This window comes from Centrocercus urophasianus, unplaced genomic scaffold (assembly GCF_019232065.1).
Source record: "Centrocercus urophasianus isolate 14NV4802_14NV808 unplaced genomic scaffold, USGS_Curo_1.0 seq_11, whole genome shotgun sequence".
Classification (NCBI taxonomy): Eukaryota; Metazoa; Chordata; class Aves; order Galliformes; family Phasianidae; genus Centrocercus; species Centrocercus urophasianus.
In genome coordinates, this window is record NW_024884253.1 from 26,671,564 (window position 1) to 26,693,819 (window position 22,256).

Genomic DNA, 22,256 nt, shown 5'->3' on the forward strand with positions numbered 1-22,256 from the left:
CTTCACAAGGGGGACAATCACCTCCTTCGGCCACCTTCTGTTGAGGCAGCCCAGGATACAGTTGGCCTTCTGGGCTGCAGATGTGCACTGCTGGCTCATGGCCAGCTTTTTGTCCACCAGGACCCCAAAGTCTTTCTCCTCTGAGCTTCTCTCAATCCGTTCTCCTCCCAGCCTATATTTGTGTGCAGGATTGCCTCGCTTTAGGTGCAAGACCTTGCACTTGGGCTTTTTGAACTTCAGTAAGAATTCACTGAATTTTAAATAAAGGAGTGCCTTATTCCACCCTTGGAGAGCTCTTTTTCTAGTATTTAGTTTAAACTATCCACATCATGGTTTTTTTCTGGGAATAAGCCCTCATTGTGCACTACATCATTGTTTGAGCATTCTTCAAGCAGAACAGGTGACCATCCCCATTAAGTACTGAATATACTTAGATCAAATCCTCAGGTTCTATTTGGACATTTGAATAACTAGTAACTTTGGACATTTAGGTGAAGTTTGGTCAGTTTCCAGATTTGATCCAGTTCTCAGAGCAGAGGAGCAGCTGACACATCAGAGGTCAGAGCAGCGTGGACTGGAAGGGGGCATTGTGCTGGAAATCTACCCCTCCTGCTCAGCTCCTTCTGCAGGAAAGGCTCTTTTTTCCCCCAGTAAATTGCTGAGATACAAAAAAAAAGTTAGTGTATCCCACAGGCTTTTTCTATGGCTAATTAGTCAATATTTACACAGCTCTGTGAAAATGCTTTAAAAGTGCCAATTATGAATTATAATTATCTTGCAAAGATGATTGAGAGTCCACATTGGCATGTTGAGTCAGGCCATGGGAGTAAACCTTTCAAATAATGTTTCTTATTTAAATGCCTTACCTATTCCTTATCTCTTGCTTGCTTTTTTTTAAAGGATGATGAGAAGCATTAGTTTACCCTCAGGAAAGATCAGGTCTGACTGTTTTTAATAATGAGTTATGTACTTAGTCACAGTAGGTAAATTTACAAACTGGGCAGGACGCACTCAGAGATCGATTCTGTCTGTTCAGCAGATGGTTTTACACCGTAGGCATCAGGACGAGCCTGCTGAGACTTTAAAACAAACACTTGTAAGTAACATTGCCATAAGCCTGTTAATATAGTGGCAATTCCTATTTTAAACTCTGCAGAGCTACTACTTTATTTATATCCTATCTATTTACTAAAGTATAATAGATTTACTCTGAAAAGATAGTAAATCTCAGCAGACTTATGCTGAAGGCTGACATTTAAGTGTCAGTTGACTTTCACAAGATACTAATGCTTAGCACTAACCACAGGGTACCTGGATATATTTTCATAGTGGCACACCAGTAATAAAGGCAAAAGGAGATCAGCCTAAACAAAGAAATACATGGCGTGACTTTAAATTTTTGTAATTCTGTTGCAGCAGAATATTTTTGTATTTTATTCTAAGGTCTCAGTATTTTCTTGTACTACATTTTTTTTTTTTTTTCTGGTCTCACTAACTGGACAATAAGAGGCTTTATTATTTACTTTACTTAGATGTAACTTAATAGGGCAAATAATTTCTTCTATTGCAGTTTTCATATTTTAGCATGTAGAAACATGTGTATGTTAATAGTGCATTAACTAAAAAGAAACCTAGAGTTGCAGGTAATTCCACAGAGGGGACCACATTCTGCTTTCAGTATGACAGCAATTGAGAACAGAATGGGGCCAGAAGTTCCCTACATACCTATCTCTTTACAGTAAGATAAAATTTTAATGGGAAAATGTACAGGGAAGTGAATATTTTGTTTTAAAAGGCTCGTAAAGGGAGAAGAACATGTTTTTGAGTCAAAGTCTTTAGACAGTTTGTTAATTTTATGCTTATGCATGCCTTCTGTAGCTGCATGGGGATGTTGAACACGATGTTGGTATGAGCACACACATTGATGCTCTGCAGAAGGGTGATAAATATTCATACGATGGCCGAATTTGTCTGCTTCTACTCTTTTCTACTCGTATTCCTAAGCACCATCAGATAATTAAGCATTATAGGCTCTGTGGTACTGAGTCTTTCAGAAAATCTGGTCATCCACTTTCTGTGATGCCAACTGGAAAGGAGTGCAATGTTCTGGCATTGTTCAGCTTGCAGAAAATAGGTTTTTTGATACTGGACCAAAATGTTTCATCCCTAAATAAATCCTTAAGGCTTTCTAATAAGGGTTTGGTGGTAACAGCATTCAGCCCTTGAATAGGAAATGATTTTAGAGAAGGATCTGTGTAGCACTTATGCATGCCATTACTAATATGGGATTCAACTGCACATTAAGAGTCTTGGTTGCAGGCATCCTCCAGCCCTATTGCAGTCATTGGAGATGAAGGCCTCCATTGACTGGTCTCAAATTGCTTTTTGGGAAGCGTGAGCCTGTAGGTCCAGTACCCTGTCTGCCAGCCAGGTCCGGGTGCTGTGGATGTCCTGAGAAAGTCACAGTCACACTTAATACTCTGTGCATGTCACAGGTCAGCGCAGGCAGCAGAGTCTATGGGGCATTTGAGGTCACCCCAGGGTGAGTCTCTGGAGGAAGGTTTCATCTGCCTAAGACCTAAAGACAGGGTGCTGGGAGCCCTTTTCAGTGTCATTGGTTGTGTCCGCCAGCCTCCAGTTGCTGTGCCAGCAGGGCACAGATCTCCTGCCATTCCTGCATTGAGTTGTGCATCCCTACTGACACCTCTGCCAAGCTGCATCACAGAGCTGCCTCAAGAAATCTGGTGTCCCTGTGGCTCCATCGCTGGGTAGCACCAGTGCACTGAGATAAATCGGCGTCCTGAAGTGGGTCACAAGGCTCTTTCCCAGACAGCAGTGGACACTCCATGGTAACTGGCTTGCTTCCTCCTCCCATTGGGCAGACCTTTGAATTTTTAGTTATCGTTTTGCCTTTTCCTTGCCTTCGCTTCACCGGCTTTTGCCAGCAGTGCTGTCTTTGCCTGTTAGCATTTGTGTACCAGCTGCTGTGCTTTTTCTTTCTTTCTTTTTTTTTTTTTTTGGCAGTTTCCATGCAGATTTTTCTGCATGGCCTCTTGCTTTTTTCATGCTTGCTTTTTTCCCAAAACATTTTTGGTGCTCATCAGCATTTTATCTGTTTGAATGCACTGGGGAAGGATAGGAGCCATGATTTATTTGGGTCAGTGCGTGCCTTTGTGTAACAATTCCGAAACGGGGGATTTTGCTAAGAATAATGACTCGCTCACTGGTCTGGGTTCTCATTCTTGCCCACATAAAGTCTATTAGCTCCCTTCTGCTATTTTTAGGCTTGTGAAACTGGGATAAAGCGTGTGATGAGTCTTTCTCTTGTTTTTGCTTTCTTTCGACCAAACGTAGGCTTGCGTTTCTCTTGTTGAAACAAAAAGGCATGGAGTTCATCAGCTGCTCCAAACTCAGGTTTCTGGTCTTTCTGAAACTCAGAAAGAATTGTCTGAAAGGATAACATGACTGTTTTTCTGAAGGTAGCACATCAAGTAGATGCTGCATCTAAGGAAATTCAGAGCAGGATGACCTCTGCTCTGCAGGCAGTTACCCAGCTGGCATAGTCAAGAAAGTCTTTCAACAGAAGCAAAAATCAACTTGCTGCTGCTGCCATCAAATTAACCTGTAAGCATTTCAGTTTTCAGAAACTAAGTCACCCTCTTGATTTGTGAATGCTTTCTTTAGAAAACTGTCCCATTAAACTGTTTTCCATCTGCAGAATCTGATTACTTTACAACAAAACTGTCTTGCTGAGCAGTGGAAGAGAATGAGAAGAGGTTTGTTCATCGTTAGTGTTGGGTTCTCTCTTAAAAGGAGCCATTTTCAGGAGGGCGTTACATTAGGCCTGAGTCTGGCAAATGATTCAGAGCATAAAGATAAAGCAGGTGAAACACTGCTTGGTGAAGGAAATTCAGACCTGACCAGAGTATTGTGAAAGTGATGTAATGGTGAACTGTAAAACATAACTAGCTGCTGAAACTGGGGAGTTTTTTCTAGCAATGTATGGTCTGGAGCTGATTTCTTGTTATCACATGTATGTTTGTGTCTTGTGAGTTACTTGATGCTATTTGTCACATTTTAGGCAATCTGGCCTATTATTTCATCTCAGTCATCTCTTTCTGAGAGTGTCTTCATGTATTTCTTGTTGTCTGCCCTTTTTGTTTCTGACATGCCCTGCCTTTTCCCACCACTCGAGTATCCGAATGTGAATGAGCCACAAGCAAAGTGATTAGTGATTGGTATCAGTACTGGTAATTCTCTAAGGTCTTCATGCCAGTATGTTTGATTGATACATTAATAGAGAAAAATATTTGGGTAAAAGGGGTGTGAAAACAAACACGGTGAGAAATACTCAGCTAGCTTTGGGGTAACTGTGCCCTGCTGGATGTAAGCACTGAGCCCTGTGGGCGGGTGGAGGGTGGGTGGGGGCTCGTGGAGCAGTGCTGAATATGGATGGAGCTGCGGCAGCAGAGCCAGGCCTGCAGGTGTGAAGAGAAGTGAGGCACTGTGAGGACAGGAGGGCTGGGCAGGTGAATTTACCTGAGGGAGGCAAAATGACAGAGGTGGGGCCTTCCTCGTCATTTCAGAGAGGAATCAGTGGCTGTTACGTGGTCTGTGTCCCTGGGGTGGTCACATCTGCACAACCAACAGGCTCTGTAAGTAGGAGGTGTTTACAGCTGACTGGCTGTGCACAGCTTTCAAGCTTGCTGTTTGCTTTTCCCCTCGTATATCACTCGTATATCACCAGTGTAAAACTACTCTTCTTACCAGCTCTGTTTTCACTTGCTTTCCTCTCTCTGGAGAACGGTTATCCTGCATCTGATCTCATTTTTCATCAAATTCCCATCTTATTCTTTGCCTTCGAAGACTTAACAAGATGGATTTCTGTGGGGAAAACAGAGTAATGACTGGGTCAGCACAAAACCAAAAAATGAAGGAAGAAAAGGCAGACCGGTTATCGATTGTGGGAAGCGACGTGATGCTCCGCATGTCTCACCTAACAGCAATTGCTGTCTGTCATAATGCTTTGGCAGTTCTTCTCTCAGAGCAGTAGTAAAACTTTCTGCACCAGGGGTGTTGTATTTATCTCTGCAGTGGAGCACATATCGTGGGTCTCCCTGCTAAAGTTGTGCTAACGATAGCAGCAGGGCAAAGCAGGGAGGCAGGGGAGGTCTCACAGCATCAATACTTACACTGCAGAAGAATTGATGCTGACAGGCAGCAAAATGAGCAAACTAGAGCAAAGGGAAAAAAAAGAATTTTTTTTTTCATCAGTTGATTGTGGATGAGTAAGTTCAAGTTTACAGCTAAAGGCCCAATTCTGTCTTCCCATTTTTGCTTAGAAGCAAAGAGGTGGGTTTTTTTATTAGGCATTATGATTATCCTTGTCGAGGAAATGCTCCGTTTATTCCAAGCTCAGGTTACAAAGTGGTGGTACAGGATATTAAGACTAGGGATCTTCATTGCAATGATACAAGAAGATACTTCATTCATGAAGCCCATTTCCCTTCACAGGTGTTTTCCTGCCAGCGCTCTTCAGCTTAGATATCTCCATCTAATATGCAGAAGTCAGGAGAAAGTGCCCAGGAATGTGTCAGGCAACTGGCTTTGCTGGATATATACATGCAATATTCATACACAGCTCTGTGGAGAGTTTCTTTTCTACAGTGCACGAAGCAAACATCTCAATTAAACCTCAAAGGAGAAGACCTGTTTTTCATTAGCTGTGAAGACGTTCAGAATTGCATTAGTTGCAGCTCATTAGATGTTATAATCATATTTGTTGTGGAGGAGGGAGTGAGGGGGTTTGGGTGTGCATGCAGGGAGCCCTGCTCATAGATCATTCCCACAGGACCACAGATTAGCTTTTACTGCCTCAGTCCATTGGGATCAAGCTGGAGCTTTATGTTTCCCTCTTCACAGCAGGAAAGCAGCAGGTAAAATGCCAGGAAGCCATTGCGGGGACAGGAAGGGGTTTGATTGGCAATGTCTTGTTACCTCTTCCATGTGGAGGTGATGCTGTAGGATGTGCGGGAATTTGTCTTTTGCATTGCCCCGTCTCTTTCCCAGGTCACCACTTCCAGTTGGAGCAGCAGAGTGATATCATGGTGCTCTTCTTGGAGAGAAATTGCAATTAAATGGAAGAGCAGCAAAAGGCCATGGAAGATCAGATCTATGAGTGCAGCTCGCAGCATGCAAATATTCAGTCATTGTGTCCATTTGGACATGTCAGCCAAGAAAGTAAACTCAAATGAATGTGTCTGAAGACAGGAATTCAAACTGGTATCTGTGGTACGTCACAAAACATCAGTCTCTCCTGCTTCTCCTTATAGATACCTCCTAATTCTAACTGTCAAAGAGCTTGTGGTCTGGTCTGTAACAGGACACTGAGTCTGATCAGGACTAAAGGTATCGTCTCTGCAAGCAGAAGTTAGTCTCTACCAACTGCACAGACTATACAGGCAACCAGTTCAGACTAGTTTCTAATGAATGAAGCTAAGTAAGGCAACAACTCCCTTCAAGGACCACCAAGTTGTGTTTCCAACTTGAAGGAGCTCCTCTCAGTTCTCTTCTCTCCCAGACGTCTCTTCAGTAGCTACTGAAGCCTTCTCTGTCTTGGACTTCTTTCATGAGAAATTGTTTATATGGAGATTCTCTAATGTGCTGCATTGTCCTTATCTATATAGAACATAAGTGCTTGAGGATCTGTAGTGATGCAGAAGACCTTGCTTATATGCATATGTGAAATTTTTTTAAGATGGCATTTTTAATGAAACACAAATGCAAAGTGGAAAAATGGCTTTACTGAATGGAGTGAATAACAAGAAATTTGAGCCTAAAGGAAATCTCAGCTTTATAAAATGCATGACAGTGTGAATGCTTTTTTTAATTAGCCAGATCGCTGACTGTTGCTCCTCTTGTTGCAGGATATTACAGGGCTCCATTCTCACTAAATCCTCCTTCTTTGAGATTATTTAATCTCAGATATAACAGATACGATGTAATTTGTCCTTTACCTCCAAGGACCCTCCCTCGTCTTCCTTTGTTTCAGCTTCTATATTTATAAACTGCATGCCAGTGTTGTCACTCAGTAATCTGGGTTTATTATTTTTAAAATTCTTTCAGAATTTGCTTTGCTTTTTCAGAACTGGAACAATTTTGATGTGCTGCATTTTAGAGGTACCTCAATTAAGATGCATTAAAGGCTCTAATATAGACATAAATGGCATTTTAAAATTCTCAGCTAAGGTAATGTCAGCATATGTACTTCAGCGCTGCCATTGTGGAAGTTAAGTATCTAGTCAGTGGAAGTCACCTGGTGTTCTCCTGTGATGAGCACAGAGGTGAGACCTCTCAGCTGGGATCCTTTGGATAGTGTCTGTGTGAGCAGCAGCCTATTTTTAGAGATCTAAACATACAGAAGTTCTTCTATAGTCTTCTCTTGCACCATTTCATCGCGGACAATCAGAACATTATGTTTTGCTGCTGCATATTTTGCAAGCTTCTGAATCCTTGAAAGTTCAGGGTCTTTTGGAAGTCAGAGGTAGCCTATGGAAAAGTACTGTCTATCCACTGTGTTCTGTGGGCCTGATTCAGTCATCAGTTTGAAAATGAGTGGGATTGCCTTGGATTGTGGAGGTTTTTTAGGTCAGATAGCAGAGGCAGTCTCTGTGTGTATGGCTGCTTTCTGGGTTAGGGGGAATTTCTCTATTTCCATGATTATTACCTGAGTTTGACCAAACCACTTTATATAGAACGTTACTGCACTGCAAAAGCTAAATGGGGACTTGGCATGGTAGAATTATAACCAGCAAGGATTAGTTATAAACAGGCTGTGTTTAGTATGAAATGGCATCTAGTTCCAGGAAAAGCACAGCTATCAGGAATATTAGTGTCAGAGCTGAAAAACACTTCACAAAGACAGCTTTCATTTCTGTATGCTGTAAAGTATGCAGTAATCGTGGTCTAATTACCTCACTGCAGCCAGAAAGCAATATGGCATATTGTGGGGGTGTGGGAAAGAGAATAATAGGCCACAATTAAGCTGTAATCTTTGGCATGGTCACTCATCAGATAAAGCTTTTCAGCTGTAGCATTTCAGACAGTCATTACTTGGCTGCCGAAGCCTGGGGAAAATATGTGGTGGAGTTCCTGCGAGCTGTTTCACAGAGGCTTCATTATCAGTTTATCCCCTGGCAGCTGCCCAGGCCCCACTGATGCTCTGTGCTGGGAAGCTCTGTCCTCAGCGCTGCCCCAGCCATGCCTGTGCCGGGGTTCTTGCATCAGCGACGTGGGGTGACGTGGTCTCCCACCCTGGCATCAATCCGTGAGCTCTGGGCTGCTGGTTTTAAAATGGGTTTGCTTAGGTCATGATTTCTAGTGCGAGGTGCCTTCAGTAGAGATGTGTGAGTGCCTGGCTTGTACACAGGAGGACCCTGGGGATGTGGCAAGATAAACGTGCTGGCTGCGGGACAGGTTGGGTGTGTAATTATGCACATTTATTAAGCCCTGGATGTGGGCTGTGCTTTGCTGGGACATAGTTGTGTTCACATGCAATTGTGCTCTCCCTGCTTTGGAAATCCAGTTTTACAGTCTGTTGGAAAACCTTCCTGGGGCATCACTTATTTTCTAAAATCCCCCACTGTTTTAGTAGAAAAGATTCTGCATCCCTGAAGGAAACTCTTGAATTCACAGACTTCATTGTTCATATGACCTTCTTGATCTTTCCCACTTTCCAAAACGTCTTTCTGAGTATGCCTACGTGTGGGGTTATGTGCAATTAGGAACTCTGGAGCATGGGGAGGGTCAAGAAATGGGAGCTGCAGAGGAGAGGAGTGCTATGACAGAGTGAGTACAAGGAAAGCCAGCAGAGGGAATCAAGGAGGCAAAGCATGATGTTGTTTGGGATGCTCTGTAGTACAGCAGAAGTGCAAGTCGCAGAAGTGTGATCTTATGTTGGTCTATGCTTGGATGCTGTGGAATTGGAAGGAAGGTATACAGAAAGATTATGTACCCAAAGATGGCTCTGAGTTTGCAAATTGCTTAAATTCTATAAGGAGTAGAGAATAAACCATAGAAGCAGAAGTCAGTTCAACTTGGAAAGTGTGGACCTTGCAGTGACAGGATCTGACATGGCAAGGTTGAGTTGCATGGAGCAGGAGTACAAGTTGCAGTGTGCATCAGCATTTACAAAGGCAAAGGCCTTCTCTATTTTTTCTTAAGCACAGAATCCTTTGAGTTGGAAGGGACTCTTAGAGGTCATCTAGTCCAACTCCTCTGCAATGAAAAGGGACACCTACAGCTCGGTAAGGTTGCTCAGAGCCCTGTTCAGCCTGGCCTTGGATGTTTCCAAGGATGGGATATCCACCACCTCTCTGGGCAATCTGTTCCAGTGCCTAAATACCTTTATAGCACAGGTAGATGGTTTTAGAGAGACTTAGCTTCTTTACAGAGAGTCTTAAGATTTGAAAGGAGTTAAAAGTGACCAGTAGTTTGGGACTGCTCAGTTTTGTGTTAGATCTGTTTTTTCAGTATAGAACACGCACAGATCCTTTGATAAGCCAGCATGATTTCTGTAAAAGTAGATACGGGCAGGGGGGATTAGATCTGTACTTCATCAGTCTGCTGTTTTGCTGAGCAGAAATGTGAGCTGTTTGAAGGTTTATGGCGCACACACCCTCAGCAAGGCTTGTCTGACAGCCTACAGCAGCGAACTCCATGTCAGTAATTCCTTCCAGCATTGGGCTTTCAGGACCAGCCAGTAATTACGTGCACAGCTGGTCTGCTGTAGCAGTTCTTGACTGCCTGCAATAAGACGTGTCTTTTTGTCTTCAACTGTTCCCATTACATGGGTGCTGCTGAGCCAACTAGGCTCAAAATGCAGCTGTACTAGAACAACATTAATCAGTCAAGGGAAAGAATTTGTCCTGATTTTGTGCACACCAGCTCCAAAGTGAAATGCAGTAGACAAACATGGGTAAAGGTGATCTTGGTCTTTGTGCTTGCGTAGTTCAGTGCTGGCTCTACATATAATCAGCTAGAAACTGGAACACACCAAGACACAGGCAAAAAAATTAACACCATCCAGTCTTACAGGTTTCCTACAGCGTGTTTGGAGAAGGCTCACAGCCTTCATCCTGGTGTCACAGCACTGTAAAGAGAGTTTCTGCCAGCAGGACCTCAGTGCAGACAGCAGTCCTGTTACATATTGACTCCTGCAGCATTTAATGATGTGCAATTACTCTTAGGTACCCAGCACCAACTTAAGAATAATGATTTTGTGTGTTTATTGCTGTATTACCATTGCTTTTGTTACATATAATGGAGGGGATTGCCTCTGGCAGCATACAGAAGTGAGAACTTGAGGAGAGGAATGGGAGCTGGAAGCTGATGAACGGGCTGCGTGGAAAGCTGGGCACATCCTGTGGTGAGGGAGTACCAAAAGGAGAGAAGGAGTTCTAGCATGAGGCATTGAGGTCAAGAGGACCCACTTTCACCAGATTCTTGGTCTGAGATAAAAGCAATCTGCTTTTAATGCATGAGGGCAGCCAGAGCCATACTTCTGGCTGCAGTCAAATGGCTCTTTCCCAAGCACAGCTCATGAGCTATATCTCAGGCCAGGGGCCACTCCTGGTGGACAACTGGGATGCAAACGCCATTTTATGGAGAAGTTTAACCTGGACTGTGTCATGCCAATTAGCTCCAATATAAGACAGTTATCCCAGTTGTGTTAAAATTACTGCTGTGGTCCTAACCTTGAGCACATCTCCCACTGGAGGTATTGGAAATGGAAGTAGCGGGCTGGTAGGAGACCTTATGGTCTGAGAAGGAACAGCTCTTGTTCTGAAAGTCTACAAGAGAGAGCTGTGATCCCAGTGTTCATCTTGTTCTTTTGCATTTGGGTTCTCAGATCTGACGTTGTTTGGTTGTTGGAACAATTTCTTCCTTTGCCTAGTCTGTATCTACAATTCATTATTAAAACCAAAAGAGTGGAACCTCCTGGGTCACTGGGTCCTGTGTGCACTGAACCTTTCCAGGCCATTCATTCCCAGTCTTGTAAGAAATTCAGGCGTTGGTCTGAGCTTTTGCAGCATGCCCTCACTATCCAAAATCCTCACTCCCTGCACCCCCCAAAATTGCAGCTTCCTCACACTCTTTTGTATGTCTCGCTCTAAAAACTCTTCACCCTAGGTGCATTTTCTATTCTCAGTTTATCAACAAATAAATGCTTTTGCATTATACCCTTCTGTCCCCACCGAATCACATTGAAATGCCTGAGCTGTGTATTATTATCCTTGTAGCACCTGTAAGGAAAAATAACACCTTATTCAGGGACAGTGCAGGTCATGTAGTGAAATGCCTGTCTTTCTGAACCCACATAAAGAACTGTGCAGTTAAGTGCAATTTTGAGGAAGTGGGTATGGGTGTTATTTGTCATCCAGGTTCCACTAATTGCAAATGCTGATATCTAAAAGGCAACAGAAAGTTCCAACAAGAAGGAGAAATTCTGTTCAGTGTAGTGTAAGAATTAGTTTTCTGGGCTGGCAGTGATTTTGAAAGGTGAATGTATCCCACCAGTGCTGCCATTTTGCTGTGGATGAAACAAGTCTCCTCATCCAGGTATCCCAGGTCTGACTTTGTTACTCTCTTTTAGAGTTTTGTGTCACTGGTAACTTGTGGAAATTTATGAACCAAGGTCCCCTTGACTTCCTCTGGAGAGTGCAACTAAAGAATTCATCTTCAAAGGTCTTCACATACTAAAAAACAAATAAGCACAGCTGCTCCTTACTCTGTTCCAATGATTATACCACGAGGTTAAGCCATTCCAGTCTGGCAGTGTCTCAGAGGTGGCAGCAGGACATCTTGTCGAGCCAGGTGATTACACACTGTGTAGGCTCCATCCTTGGCAGCAGGGTTTTGCGTTCACCTCTGCAGCACCAACACGAGAGCACTGCCGTGAGGACAGAACACTCACATACCTTTCCCCTAACAGAAAGCTTCACCAGAGGGCAGCACGGGATAGCTTTTTGTTGTAGAAGCAGTAGTTAACCATTTCAGGTGTCTGAGGCCTTTGATGTTAGCTGTTTGTTGTTCCGTGGCCATGATTGCACGTACATTTCTCTTTAAAGCTAGCCTTTGAGGCTGCTCCAAATCAATTACATTAGCCATGCATCAACCTTGCTGCTCTGCATTTAAAGCACAACTGTTGCACAGCTTGTAGGTGCTCTTGCACTGATGCCAGGCTCCTGCAGGAGCCAGAAGTCGCTGGGGCGCGCCTTGCCTGCCGCGCTTCTGTTGCTTAGGGCTTCCTTCTTTGTCAAGCTCTTCCAGCTTACTGAGCTGTTCTGCTTGCGCAAGTGGCTGCTGTCTCCAGCAGTTGCCTTTCCTGGTTCAAATGCCACAGCACTTGACTATTTCTGACTACTTTCTCTCAATTTACAGTTGAAGCTTTGGTATCTGCATTCTTGGGCTTTCACTGCAGAACAAGTACACTTTCTGTCCTTGGTCATTTACTTTCTCCATTTGGTTTCTGCCTGGTGGAGTTTCTCATTTCTGGCTTGTGTCTTACATTTCTTGGCCAGCCTCAAACTTGTGCAGGATTTGCTGTTCCACCTGGATGCATAGAAGTCTATGGGGCCTAATGGAATTCATTCCAGGGTACTCAAAAGAACTGGCTGACTTCACTGGGAGACCTTTCCCAATTGTTTTTCAACAGTCTTGGGAATCTGGAGGGACTCAGTCAACTGGAAGCTGGAAAACGCTGTCCCAGTTTTCAAGAAGAGCGAGAAAGAAGACGCCAGTAATTACAGCCTGTCAGTCTCACTTTGATGCCTGGCAAAATTGTGGATAAAATTATTCTGGGAGTTACTGAAACACATCTGAAAGACAGTGCAGTCATTGGTCACAGCAAGTGCGGGTTCATGAGGAGAAAGTCCTGTTTGATGAACTTAATCTCCTTTTATGACAAAGTCACCCATCTGGTTGACCAAGAGAAGCCAGTTGATGTAATCTCGTTAGGTTTCAGAAAATTCTGAATTGTGTTTCTTACAGCTTCTTTCTGAACAAAATGCCCAGCATACAGCTAGACAAAAACATAAAGCAGTGGGTGAACAGCTGGCTGACGGGTTGGGCTCAAAGCGTTACAGTAAATGAGATTACATCAGGTTGTTGACCAGTCGCTGACTAAATCTGATTCCTCATCTCTGAAGCTCTTATACCTCTGTAGCCAGTGATGTGACAGTGACTCATTGTGCATGTAACCTTGGTTTTGCTTTAGAAGAGAGATAAGGCAGGGCTGTATCAGAATTACATCTGCAATATGCATCATTTCTAAAGTGGTCTTCCTTGCTTTCAAAGGTTCATTTTTTCATTCTCTAACAAAATAACTGCAGAAAGAGATTGCTCAGCATGGCAGCAAAATCCACCATAGGAGCTGGTCCAAAGCAGTCCATCCTCACTGAGGTCTGCTGCAGTGGCTGATGGGTTCTCCGAGTTCTCCGAGTAAAATGTGTTCTGCACCTTCGCAATATGTGAAATGCCTGCTGCTCCCTGTCCTTTTTATTTTCAACATGGCCATAAACCAACAATGTGTTACATTAGGAATATGTACAAATGTTTATAACACAGTGAATAATAAAAATTACGTGTCATAATGCTGTTAACCCAGGGGCTTCTATGCTGTAGCAAAAGTTCTGTTTATCCAAGTTCTTAAAAACCAGTGTCTGTTTTTCTTTTTACTTGTTATCTTAGATTTGCACTTAGGTGGGGAAAAAGCAAAAAAAGAATTCAGTATTATTACTTTTCAGACCAGTGGTTAAGAAAACAAGTATTTCATGTAGAAATAGGTTAGCAGATTAGAGCTGATCTGCTGTGAGAAAGATTTCTGTGGTGTTCTTTTTAAAGCCTTATGTAACTTACTTTTCATTGTACTTTAAATACTGAAACCTTTGCAGACAGGAACAGGAGGTAAAGTCCTGCTGCAACTCTATCGTGTTAACCTTGCAGTAGTTGTTTTTTGAAAGCTCACTTTTCCATGAAATTAACAAATACCACTGCAAAATAGACTACTCTGTGCCTTGAAGTGGATTTGTAAGCTTTCTTCCTCAAAACAAGAACAGAGATAGTACAGAGATATTGTGCTACATTTTATTCATGCTGAGATTGTAGATATGTAAAAGGCTGCATTAATATTTGACAAGGTTTGTTCTATGTCACCATCAGAACTGTAGCTGAAGATAATCTTTGTCTGGCTGTCTTGCACTCTGAACTTTTTTTTTTTCTAAGATCTCCATCTGAAAATCTCTCCTGCCAGATTTGGAGTTGTCGGATTCATTATCCTCAAAATCTGTGTTAACTTTCAGAATCGTTTCTCTTTCTGCAGACACAGAAGCTGTGTTCGGCACAGATGCCGGCCTTCTCCAAGAGGTGGCCTCTTCATCCCCAGTGACACCAGCTCCTGCTGCTACCATGGGACCAGACAGCAGCTTCCTCAGCAGCGGACGGGTCCACGTCATCCTGTGGGGAAGCTTGGCAGCTGTAACAACACTCTTATTCCTCACCTTCCTCATCTTCCTCTGCTCTAGCTGCAACAGGTATGACTCAGGAGCTTAGGAAGCAATAACATTTCTCAAGTAATTGCATGGACTGAAATAGCTGCACTGGTAACTAATTAGTGAGAAACACTGAGAACAGAAGTGCAGAAGTACCTAATTATCACATTGTAGTAAGTTAATGCAAAGTAGTCACTTGCATTTTTGGAGAGCTAAGTTAATTCACACTACCCTGCCTTTTCCATGATGTGCCCACAGCTATGTCTGTGGGTTGGCTTCCCATAGTGTTTTACCCTCGGGGTAATTTACCTGGGAGCTCGTACTTGACAGTATATTTGTTTTCAGAGCAAATCTGAATTTGAGCAGTTCTTACTGTTTTCTGCTGCAGAGGAGCAATCTAAAAATTTCATTGTGAAGGAGTAATGCTGTAGTGCTTGCTAGGTGCTTTCTCATACCCTGGGGAGACTGACTGTAATGATGTGCTGGGAAGGGGAGCAGTGGTAGTACCAGCCCTTCTCTAAGTACCATCTATCCTGTGCCTCACTTATAGATGCCCTTGACATATCTTGGCTTTGTGCATTCTTCTGGATATCAGCTCACACAACGCACAGAAAGATCTATCTAAAAATATTTAAGTTAATGCTTAAGTCAAAGCCTTGATAGGGTGAGAGATAATGGCCTCACATTTTACCAAAGGAGGTTCAGGTGGGATGTTAGGAAAAATTTCTTCTCAGAGGAAGTGGTAAAACAGGGGAACCAGGGAGTTGATGGAGTCATCATCCGTGGAGGCATACAAAAGATGTGTGAATGTGGCACTGAGATACATGGTTAGCTGGCATGGGAGGGATGGGTTGACTGTTGGACTTGATGATCTCAGAGGTTTTTTCCAACCTTTATGATTCTGTGATACTTCCATCTATTCTATACTGTTTCTTTACACCAACAGTAGTATTAAACGTTTCTTTACACCTAGCTGGAGAAGTGCAAGATATGTCCTGGTGAAATAAAAGCAGAAAGGTTTTGCTTTTTATGCTGAAATAGTGCAAATGCGTCAAGACGTTTTATAAACCAGGAGGCAGAGCTGATGTGGGAAGGTGAAAGGGAAACAGGCTGCATTTCCTGGTGTGACCTGGAAGGATAAGCCAGACAGCAAAAGTTTTTTTCTGCTCAGATCCAGCAGTCCTCTGGGTTTTGCAGGACAGGAGCAGTATGTTGGCACTAGTCCCTGCTGAGGAAAAGTCAGCAGCCACCATCAGTCCCTCTGTCCTGCTGGGCATTGCCCTCAGAGATCTCTCCTCTCTCCAACACACAAGCATACAGCTCCCTCTTCCTGACTCATCGTTTGGGCTTTTGGACTTGCCAGGTTTTTTGAGAGAACAGGCGGTTTCGCAGAGAGATCGGCAAGTAAAAGTTTCCACAACCTGTTACCAGTTGAAAAAACGAGGTGAACTGAACAGAAAAAGTGTAAGTGAAGAGGAAAGGAAGGTCATTTCTATGTATTTCTGCTTTGCTTTGGCCGTTCCTGGAGACTGGTGGGTTCAGTGCTGAGTCCAGCCTCTCTGAAGGGTTGGATCCTACAGGGTCTGTCCTATCTTAGAAGGAGCCTGCCTGGAGGCTGAATGTAGCTTCAGGAAGCTGTACAACCATAGAAAAATCCTATTCTGGCATAACGTATGTTCACAATGTAAAGCTGCTTTGCAGGAGAAGTTCTCTAATGCTCACACTGCAAAATCAGTTGTGGTCATCACCGACAGCTGCTTGACACCCTAAAAAGACAGAGTTGGAAGGTGTGATTTCACTCCAGACCTTGAATCATTGCTATTTGGAACCAAGTCGAGTGACTGAGTGTGTCCTTGCAGTTACCCAGATTCATTGTCAGAAACTGCCTGGAGAAGCTCTTTAATGAATGATTGTGTTGCAGGTCTACACGCAGTATCTTTTATTGCAGGTCATTGTGTAGGGCAGGTTGTTTGTGCATAAATGCAATTATGTAAAATTTCTTCCTAGCTTACTTTTTAAAAATGGTTGAGGACATGGAAAACTAAACAAAATCTTCTCATTCGAAAATGTCAGAGTCAGAAAACTTCCAAAGAACTTTAAAAACACTTTAACAATAGTCTGTATGATTTGGGCATGGCTGCAGACTGCCTTGCTCTGTTTTCTCATTTCACAATCAGGTAGAATTTTAACTGTTGCTAATGTGGGAAGTATGGTACATTGTAGACTTAAAAGTATCACAGATTTAATTTCATCAGTATTTTCTCCCCTTTTTACTTGCCTTTTCACCTAGGGGAGGGAGCATTATTATATCAAGCTTATCATTTATTTACAGTATTTCAAAATAAGAACCTATAAGAAAGAAGGGGGTGGACTCTTTATCAGGGTCTGTTGTGATAGAACAAGGGGAAATGGTTTCAAATGAAAACAGGGAAAATTTAGATTGGATGTAGGGAAGAGGATTTTTAGAGTGAGGATGGTGAGGCACTGGAACAGGTGGCTGCCCCATCCCTGGATTCAAGGTCAGGCTGGACAGGGCTCTGAGCACTTCATCTGGCTGTAGGTGTCCCTGTTCATTGCAGGGAAGTTGAACCAGAAGACCTTTAAAGGACCTTTCAAACTCCAAGAATTCTATGGTTCTGTTTCGAAAGTTACAGAAACTGGAAACTCAATCCAGACCTTGAGTACTGCAGAGTTCCTGTTGAAGCAGAATTCATCTAAAAGTGAAGTTCAAGGCCTCTGCTACTATGCAATTTGTAGGCTGCTTGAACTGCTCATGCTCTCATGCTTATTAATTGTAGCTGACATCCTGAGTAGAAGTAGGATGAATTTTGTGGGTTTCTTCTACTTCTTTAGAAGACAGGCATGTTTTACTCATGCAGTTTAGGGAACCTCACAGGTCATCTGTTATCAAAAGACATGTATCATGTATCTCTGAATGTTTCAGATATAATTCAATTGATGATAATAATACTGTGATTACCATCAGCAACTCTTCAGTGTGATCTTACATTAAACAAGAAAAAAGTTTGTGTGTGTTCACTGTACCTCCTCAGAATATGTTTGCCACCACCCTGTCTTGCTGATGACCTAATGTTGAAGCCATACCTGTCCCTGTAATCATCTTTAGTTATTTAATTTGTAACAATGTTGTGAATCAGCAGCTGTGTTCAGCTTCCTGCAGCTGTGTACAAGCTATTAATGATTGACTTTTGAAGATCAGTGTAATCTGTAGTAACGTGTTGTATTTCTTCGCTAAGGGAAAAGAAGTCCAAACATCAGAATGGAGATCATGAAAATCTGATGAGTGTGGTAAGTGTTTGTTTCTGGCAGTGTATGTCTTCCTTGGGGTTGGTTTGCATCAGGCTCTTTGCAAAATACTGCAGGTTGGAAAACAGATCAGGAGTTTGGAGGCTATTGAGTAAGGGAAATTTAGAAGTTTTGGAACAATAAAAGGAGGACAACTTCAGTCAATCTCAATTTTTTGTTGTTATTCCAGATCTCCTGCTTTCCTTTTGCTCAGGTTGCAGTGCAAGTGTGGTTTACCCATTTGTCAGCCACTGTCTTCTAACTGTTTAAGTGGTGGTGATTTCTGTTCACGCAGAGTTTGGAAGGGATATCACCTTGGGCGTACTTGCATCGGTTTGTTTTAACATCTGTAAACATATAAATAACTCTTGGAGAACAGTGTGCATGATTCGACCTTCCTGGCAATAAAACATGCAAGTCAGCACTCCTGAGATGAGAACGAAATTCATTATGTATCTGTTCTTGGAAACGGGTGTTCCCGCACATCAGTGCAACCTACCTGCTTTGTGTTGCAGCCTTCTGAGAAGGAGGTGTTCAGCCACTCCATCACCAGCTCCGCCACGGAGCCGCCGCCCAGCAGTGAGCAGAACGGCGCGCTCAGCAACGGCGATGGTGAGCAGCACTGCTGTGGTGGGTGGGATGGCCACAAAGTGCGCTGCCACACTGTGAGCTCCCGCCTCAGCCGCGCTTTAGAACTTTTGCAATTTGTAATCGTGTCTTAGGTTGCCAGCCACCTCCTTTCCTTGGGTGTAGTCCTGTTGTTTGCCTGAATACCCTTTGTTTCCCCTTGGCTCCCTGGGGGATCTGGCACGAACGCGGCTGCTGCGAAGCTACAGGTGCAGATAGACCCGGTCACCAGACACAGCCTGCTGGGTTCCCATCTCAGCCAGCTGTGGAGCTGGGATGTGACCAGAGGTGTGGCTGGACCTTGGTGCTTTAGAAGTGCTCCTAATGTCTGTGGAAATATTTCAGGTCCTCCTTCAAGGACTACAGGTTTGGGTCATAGACCCGTGCTGTAGGAGGCTGTCACTTGTGTTTTTGTATTTTAGGAAACAAGTACAGTTTCTTTTTTGTCTTATTCTTTGTTTTGCTGAACACTCAAAAAAATTCGCACTCATTGGAAGTCACATATCACTGGAAAATACTTTGCTCAGCTGTGCCTAAAAATAAATGTGCTCTTGGTTCAGCACTGGTGAGAGCCAATGGCTTGCTGTGGCACCTGGGCTGTGTCCCTTACTTGCAGCTCATTGTGAAGCTGGAGGGTAAGCTATTAAATCTTTAACCCCACGAGACAAATAACCAAAGGAGTTTCTAAACATTGCCATTGCATTTCACTGCAGTTCCCATACACTGGCTTGTTGCTTTGTTTACATCTCTCAGTGACTCTTTGTGCAGAGCAGAGCCCTGTGCAGGGAAGCATTCCTGCCTACCAGCAATCACCACACATTCAGCTGTTGGAATCTACCGCTAAGAGTTGTGCTGTCAACTGTCAGGCAGATTCTAGACTGTTAGGTAACATTCAGCTTACGATGTGTATAGCAACCCTTTCACATAACAGGAACCGATTTACTTTATTTTGTTATTTATGCTTTATGTATCATTTCTGTTAATATTTCTTTCTTTTGCTGTTTGTGCCTTTTGAGAAGGAGAAGGAGCACCATCAAATGCATTATTTCTTTTGCCCAACCTGCCAGCTCTGTGTTGGTGATGCTTATCTACCCTTATCTGCCAACCCTTCTACAGAGCACAGGTATCCCCAAGGGCCAGATGGGAAAAATAGCTGCACTTTCTCCAGGCTGGTTTCTGCTGTTCCTCAGGAAGCTTGCAGGGAGCATGAGGAGTGAACTGGACACCTTGCATGTGTCTTACTCCTCCCCAGGTCTGCACAGGAGGCAGGTGAATGGAGAAGGATGTTTTCCTTTTCCTCTCACATTTCCCATTCATGTAGCAATTACTCAGACCTTGAGTTTTTTCCCGGGTTCTGTTGTCAGATTATGGCTCCCAGGGGAGTTGGCTGTGTGAGTCTGCATGCCCAGAGCACAAAATAAAGAAGTGTACTCATCAACCACCAAATCAATGGCACTGATTGCTTCAGTAACACTTGGTGTCATGATGTCAAACACTCTAAAGGAGTGAAGAAGACTGGGTTGATTTTTCCAAGAGAATGACATAGGAACTGTACTGTAAAGCTATTCAGAAGTGATCTGAAAGAAATAGTGTACAGTAGCATTCCCTGTACTATCTGGAATGTGCTCGTATGTGCGTGTGTATGTATACATCTGTGAACACAGGCAAATGTCTTATGTGAGCACTGTAAGATGAGAAGTCCCTAAATTTCAGTCCTCAGTGCCCTATTTGTGACAGAGACATGTGGCCCATTCTGTGACTTAAACACATTCTACCAACACTACTCTGTGAAATCTGATCTTCTCTTGTGCATATGGCTGGCTCATTAGTAGGTTGTCAGCCTACATTCTGTGCTGCAAGACTAGAAGAAGTTTGGCACAGCCTTCCAATAACTTGCTCTCAATGTTGTGAGCCATGAGGCTGACTTCAGCAAGGTTGACTGAGGTGTGGATCAGATGAGAATTTGGCCAGCATGTCAACAAGGTGAGGCTGGGTAGGGAGAGGGCAGCAAAAAAGTATTTGTTGACTGCAAAATAAGGAAGTGGAAAGAGGAAAATCTCTTCAAGATATTTTAAATGCAATTGGTTTGAGGCCTCCTGCCAGTGTTCCCCTTTGGAGATGACTCAGTCTAAGCATTCAATAGAACCAAGTACGAGCCAGCTGAACATACCTGTGCCAACCCATCCATTCTTACTGTGAACGCTGCTATGTAAAGTGATGAAAGGGTGCACAGAGCATTTAAGGTGTTGTCAGAATAATGCTTTAACAGTGGAGTGCAGAAATCTCCATAAACTAAAACTTGTGGTGAACTAAAAACACGATAACTTTTTCAGGCATTACTATCATTTATCCTTTTTAATGAGAGATAAAACTGAAGTAATGTGGAGAGTACCAAACCACATTTGCCTTTCTTAGTCATGCAGTTGTTTTAAATACTTCTTTAATCATTTTCTGTAGTGCTCTCAGAGGACAGTACAACTGCCTGTATCCAGCCTTATGAAGAAGTACAAACATCTATTTCTGATCTGCTAGAACAGGATAGTCTTGGGAAATCCTTAAAATGTCACCAGAGCCGGGAACTACCCAGTATTCCCCCTAACAATACCATGGAGACCATCATCTCAGCTAGAAACGCCGAAAATGATCAAGGTCTTGGAATGGAAGGGCCTTATGAAGTCTTGAAAGACAGCTCCTCTCAAGAGAACATAGTTGAAGACTGTTTGTATGAAACCGTGAAGGAAATCAAAGATGTTGGAGCAGCAGCCAACATGGAAAGAAGCTGCAACAGAAAGTCAGCGGCTTCAGTGATGGTTACCGAAGGTCAGGATCAGATTCCTGAGTGCAGAATTGAATCAGCAGAATATGCATCTGTTGACCGAAATAAAAAAAGTCGCCAGAGTGCTAATTCAGAAAGCCCTCTGGACAGCACACCAGATGTAGAGGATGAGCTTCCTCCTCCAGTGCCCATGAAACTTCTTGATGAAAACGAGAATGTGCAAGAGAACGAAGTGGATGAAGGAGAAGGGACAGAAGGAGCAAGTAAACCAGAGAAGGTAAGTACCACTTGACCATGTCCAACTGTTAGACAATAGCTAGAGAACTTGCAGGGCTGAGGAATTTTTTTTAAATAGCAAAAAATGCCAAGAAATAAAAAAACACTTAACACGAGGCAAGACTATAATAGGAAAATGGGGAAATGCACAGCACAGCTTCTGTATTAAAGGCATGTGTTTATTTTATAGGAACCTATAAGCAGGACTCTTGCAGTATGCTTTTCATAAAGCTTTTCCCAAATATTATCTAGAAATTACGTAGAAAGCCTCTGCTTCATTATTTAATGGTATTATATTTGTGGGTACTATTACAGTAGGTATCTGGTGCCTTTGTTAACAGCTGTATGTTGTTCAGACTCTCAGCTTTGTTTTGTGTTGATTTTTTGTTGTTTTTTTTTTCTAGTAGAAGCTAAATCTGCAAAAAGGGGATCTGCAAAAAGGGGATTGAGGGATTGAGACATTTTTGGTGGATGCTGTAGCTTTAGATGTGCCTCTTGTGTTGGGCCACATCAGCCTCGCTGTGTGACTGCTGTGCCACTCAGTGCCACTCATCTGCTCTCCCTCTGTATGAAATGATAGGGACAGCAAAAGAGACGAAGAGGGACTGCAGTAGTAGACTTGTAAAACGTAAAATCTGCTTTCAGTCTTGTAGCTGCTATTCAGCAATTCCTATGTACAAAGGATCACAGGAGAGAAGTGCTAAATTAAATATCCCATTAAG

The 22,256-nt window shown here is 43.1% G+C and overlaps 1 protein-coding gene across 5 annotated transcripts in view; it reads left to right on the forward strand.

The window, feature by feature from the left end:
• The window catches only part of PAG1 (phosphoprotein membrane anchor with glycosphingolipid microdomains 1), a 106,525-nt gene that overhangs the window by 69,204 nt on the left and 15,065 nt on the right, over positions 1-22,256 (forward strand). For all 5 annotated transcript variants that reach the window (XM_042839895.1, XM_042839894.1, XM_042839893.1 and 2 more), the window contains 4 exons: positions 14,381-14,591; positions 17,807-17,858; positions 18,371-18,467; positions 20,940-21,535. In XM_042839895.1, coding sequence (XP_042695829.1) covers positions 14,467-14,591; positions 17,807-17,858; positions 18,371-18,467; positions 20,940-21,535 — 870 coding nt within the window. In that variant the 5' untranslated portion in view covers positions 14,381-14,466. The remainder of the gene's footprint in view (positions 1-14,380; positions 14,592-17,806; positions 17,859-18,370; positions 18,468-20,939; positions 21,536-22,256) is intronic.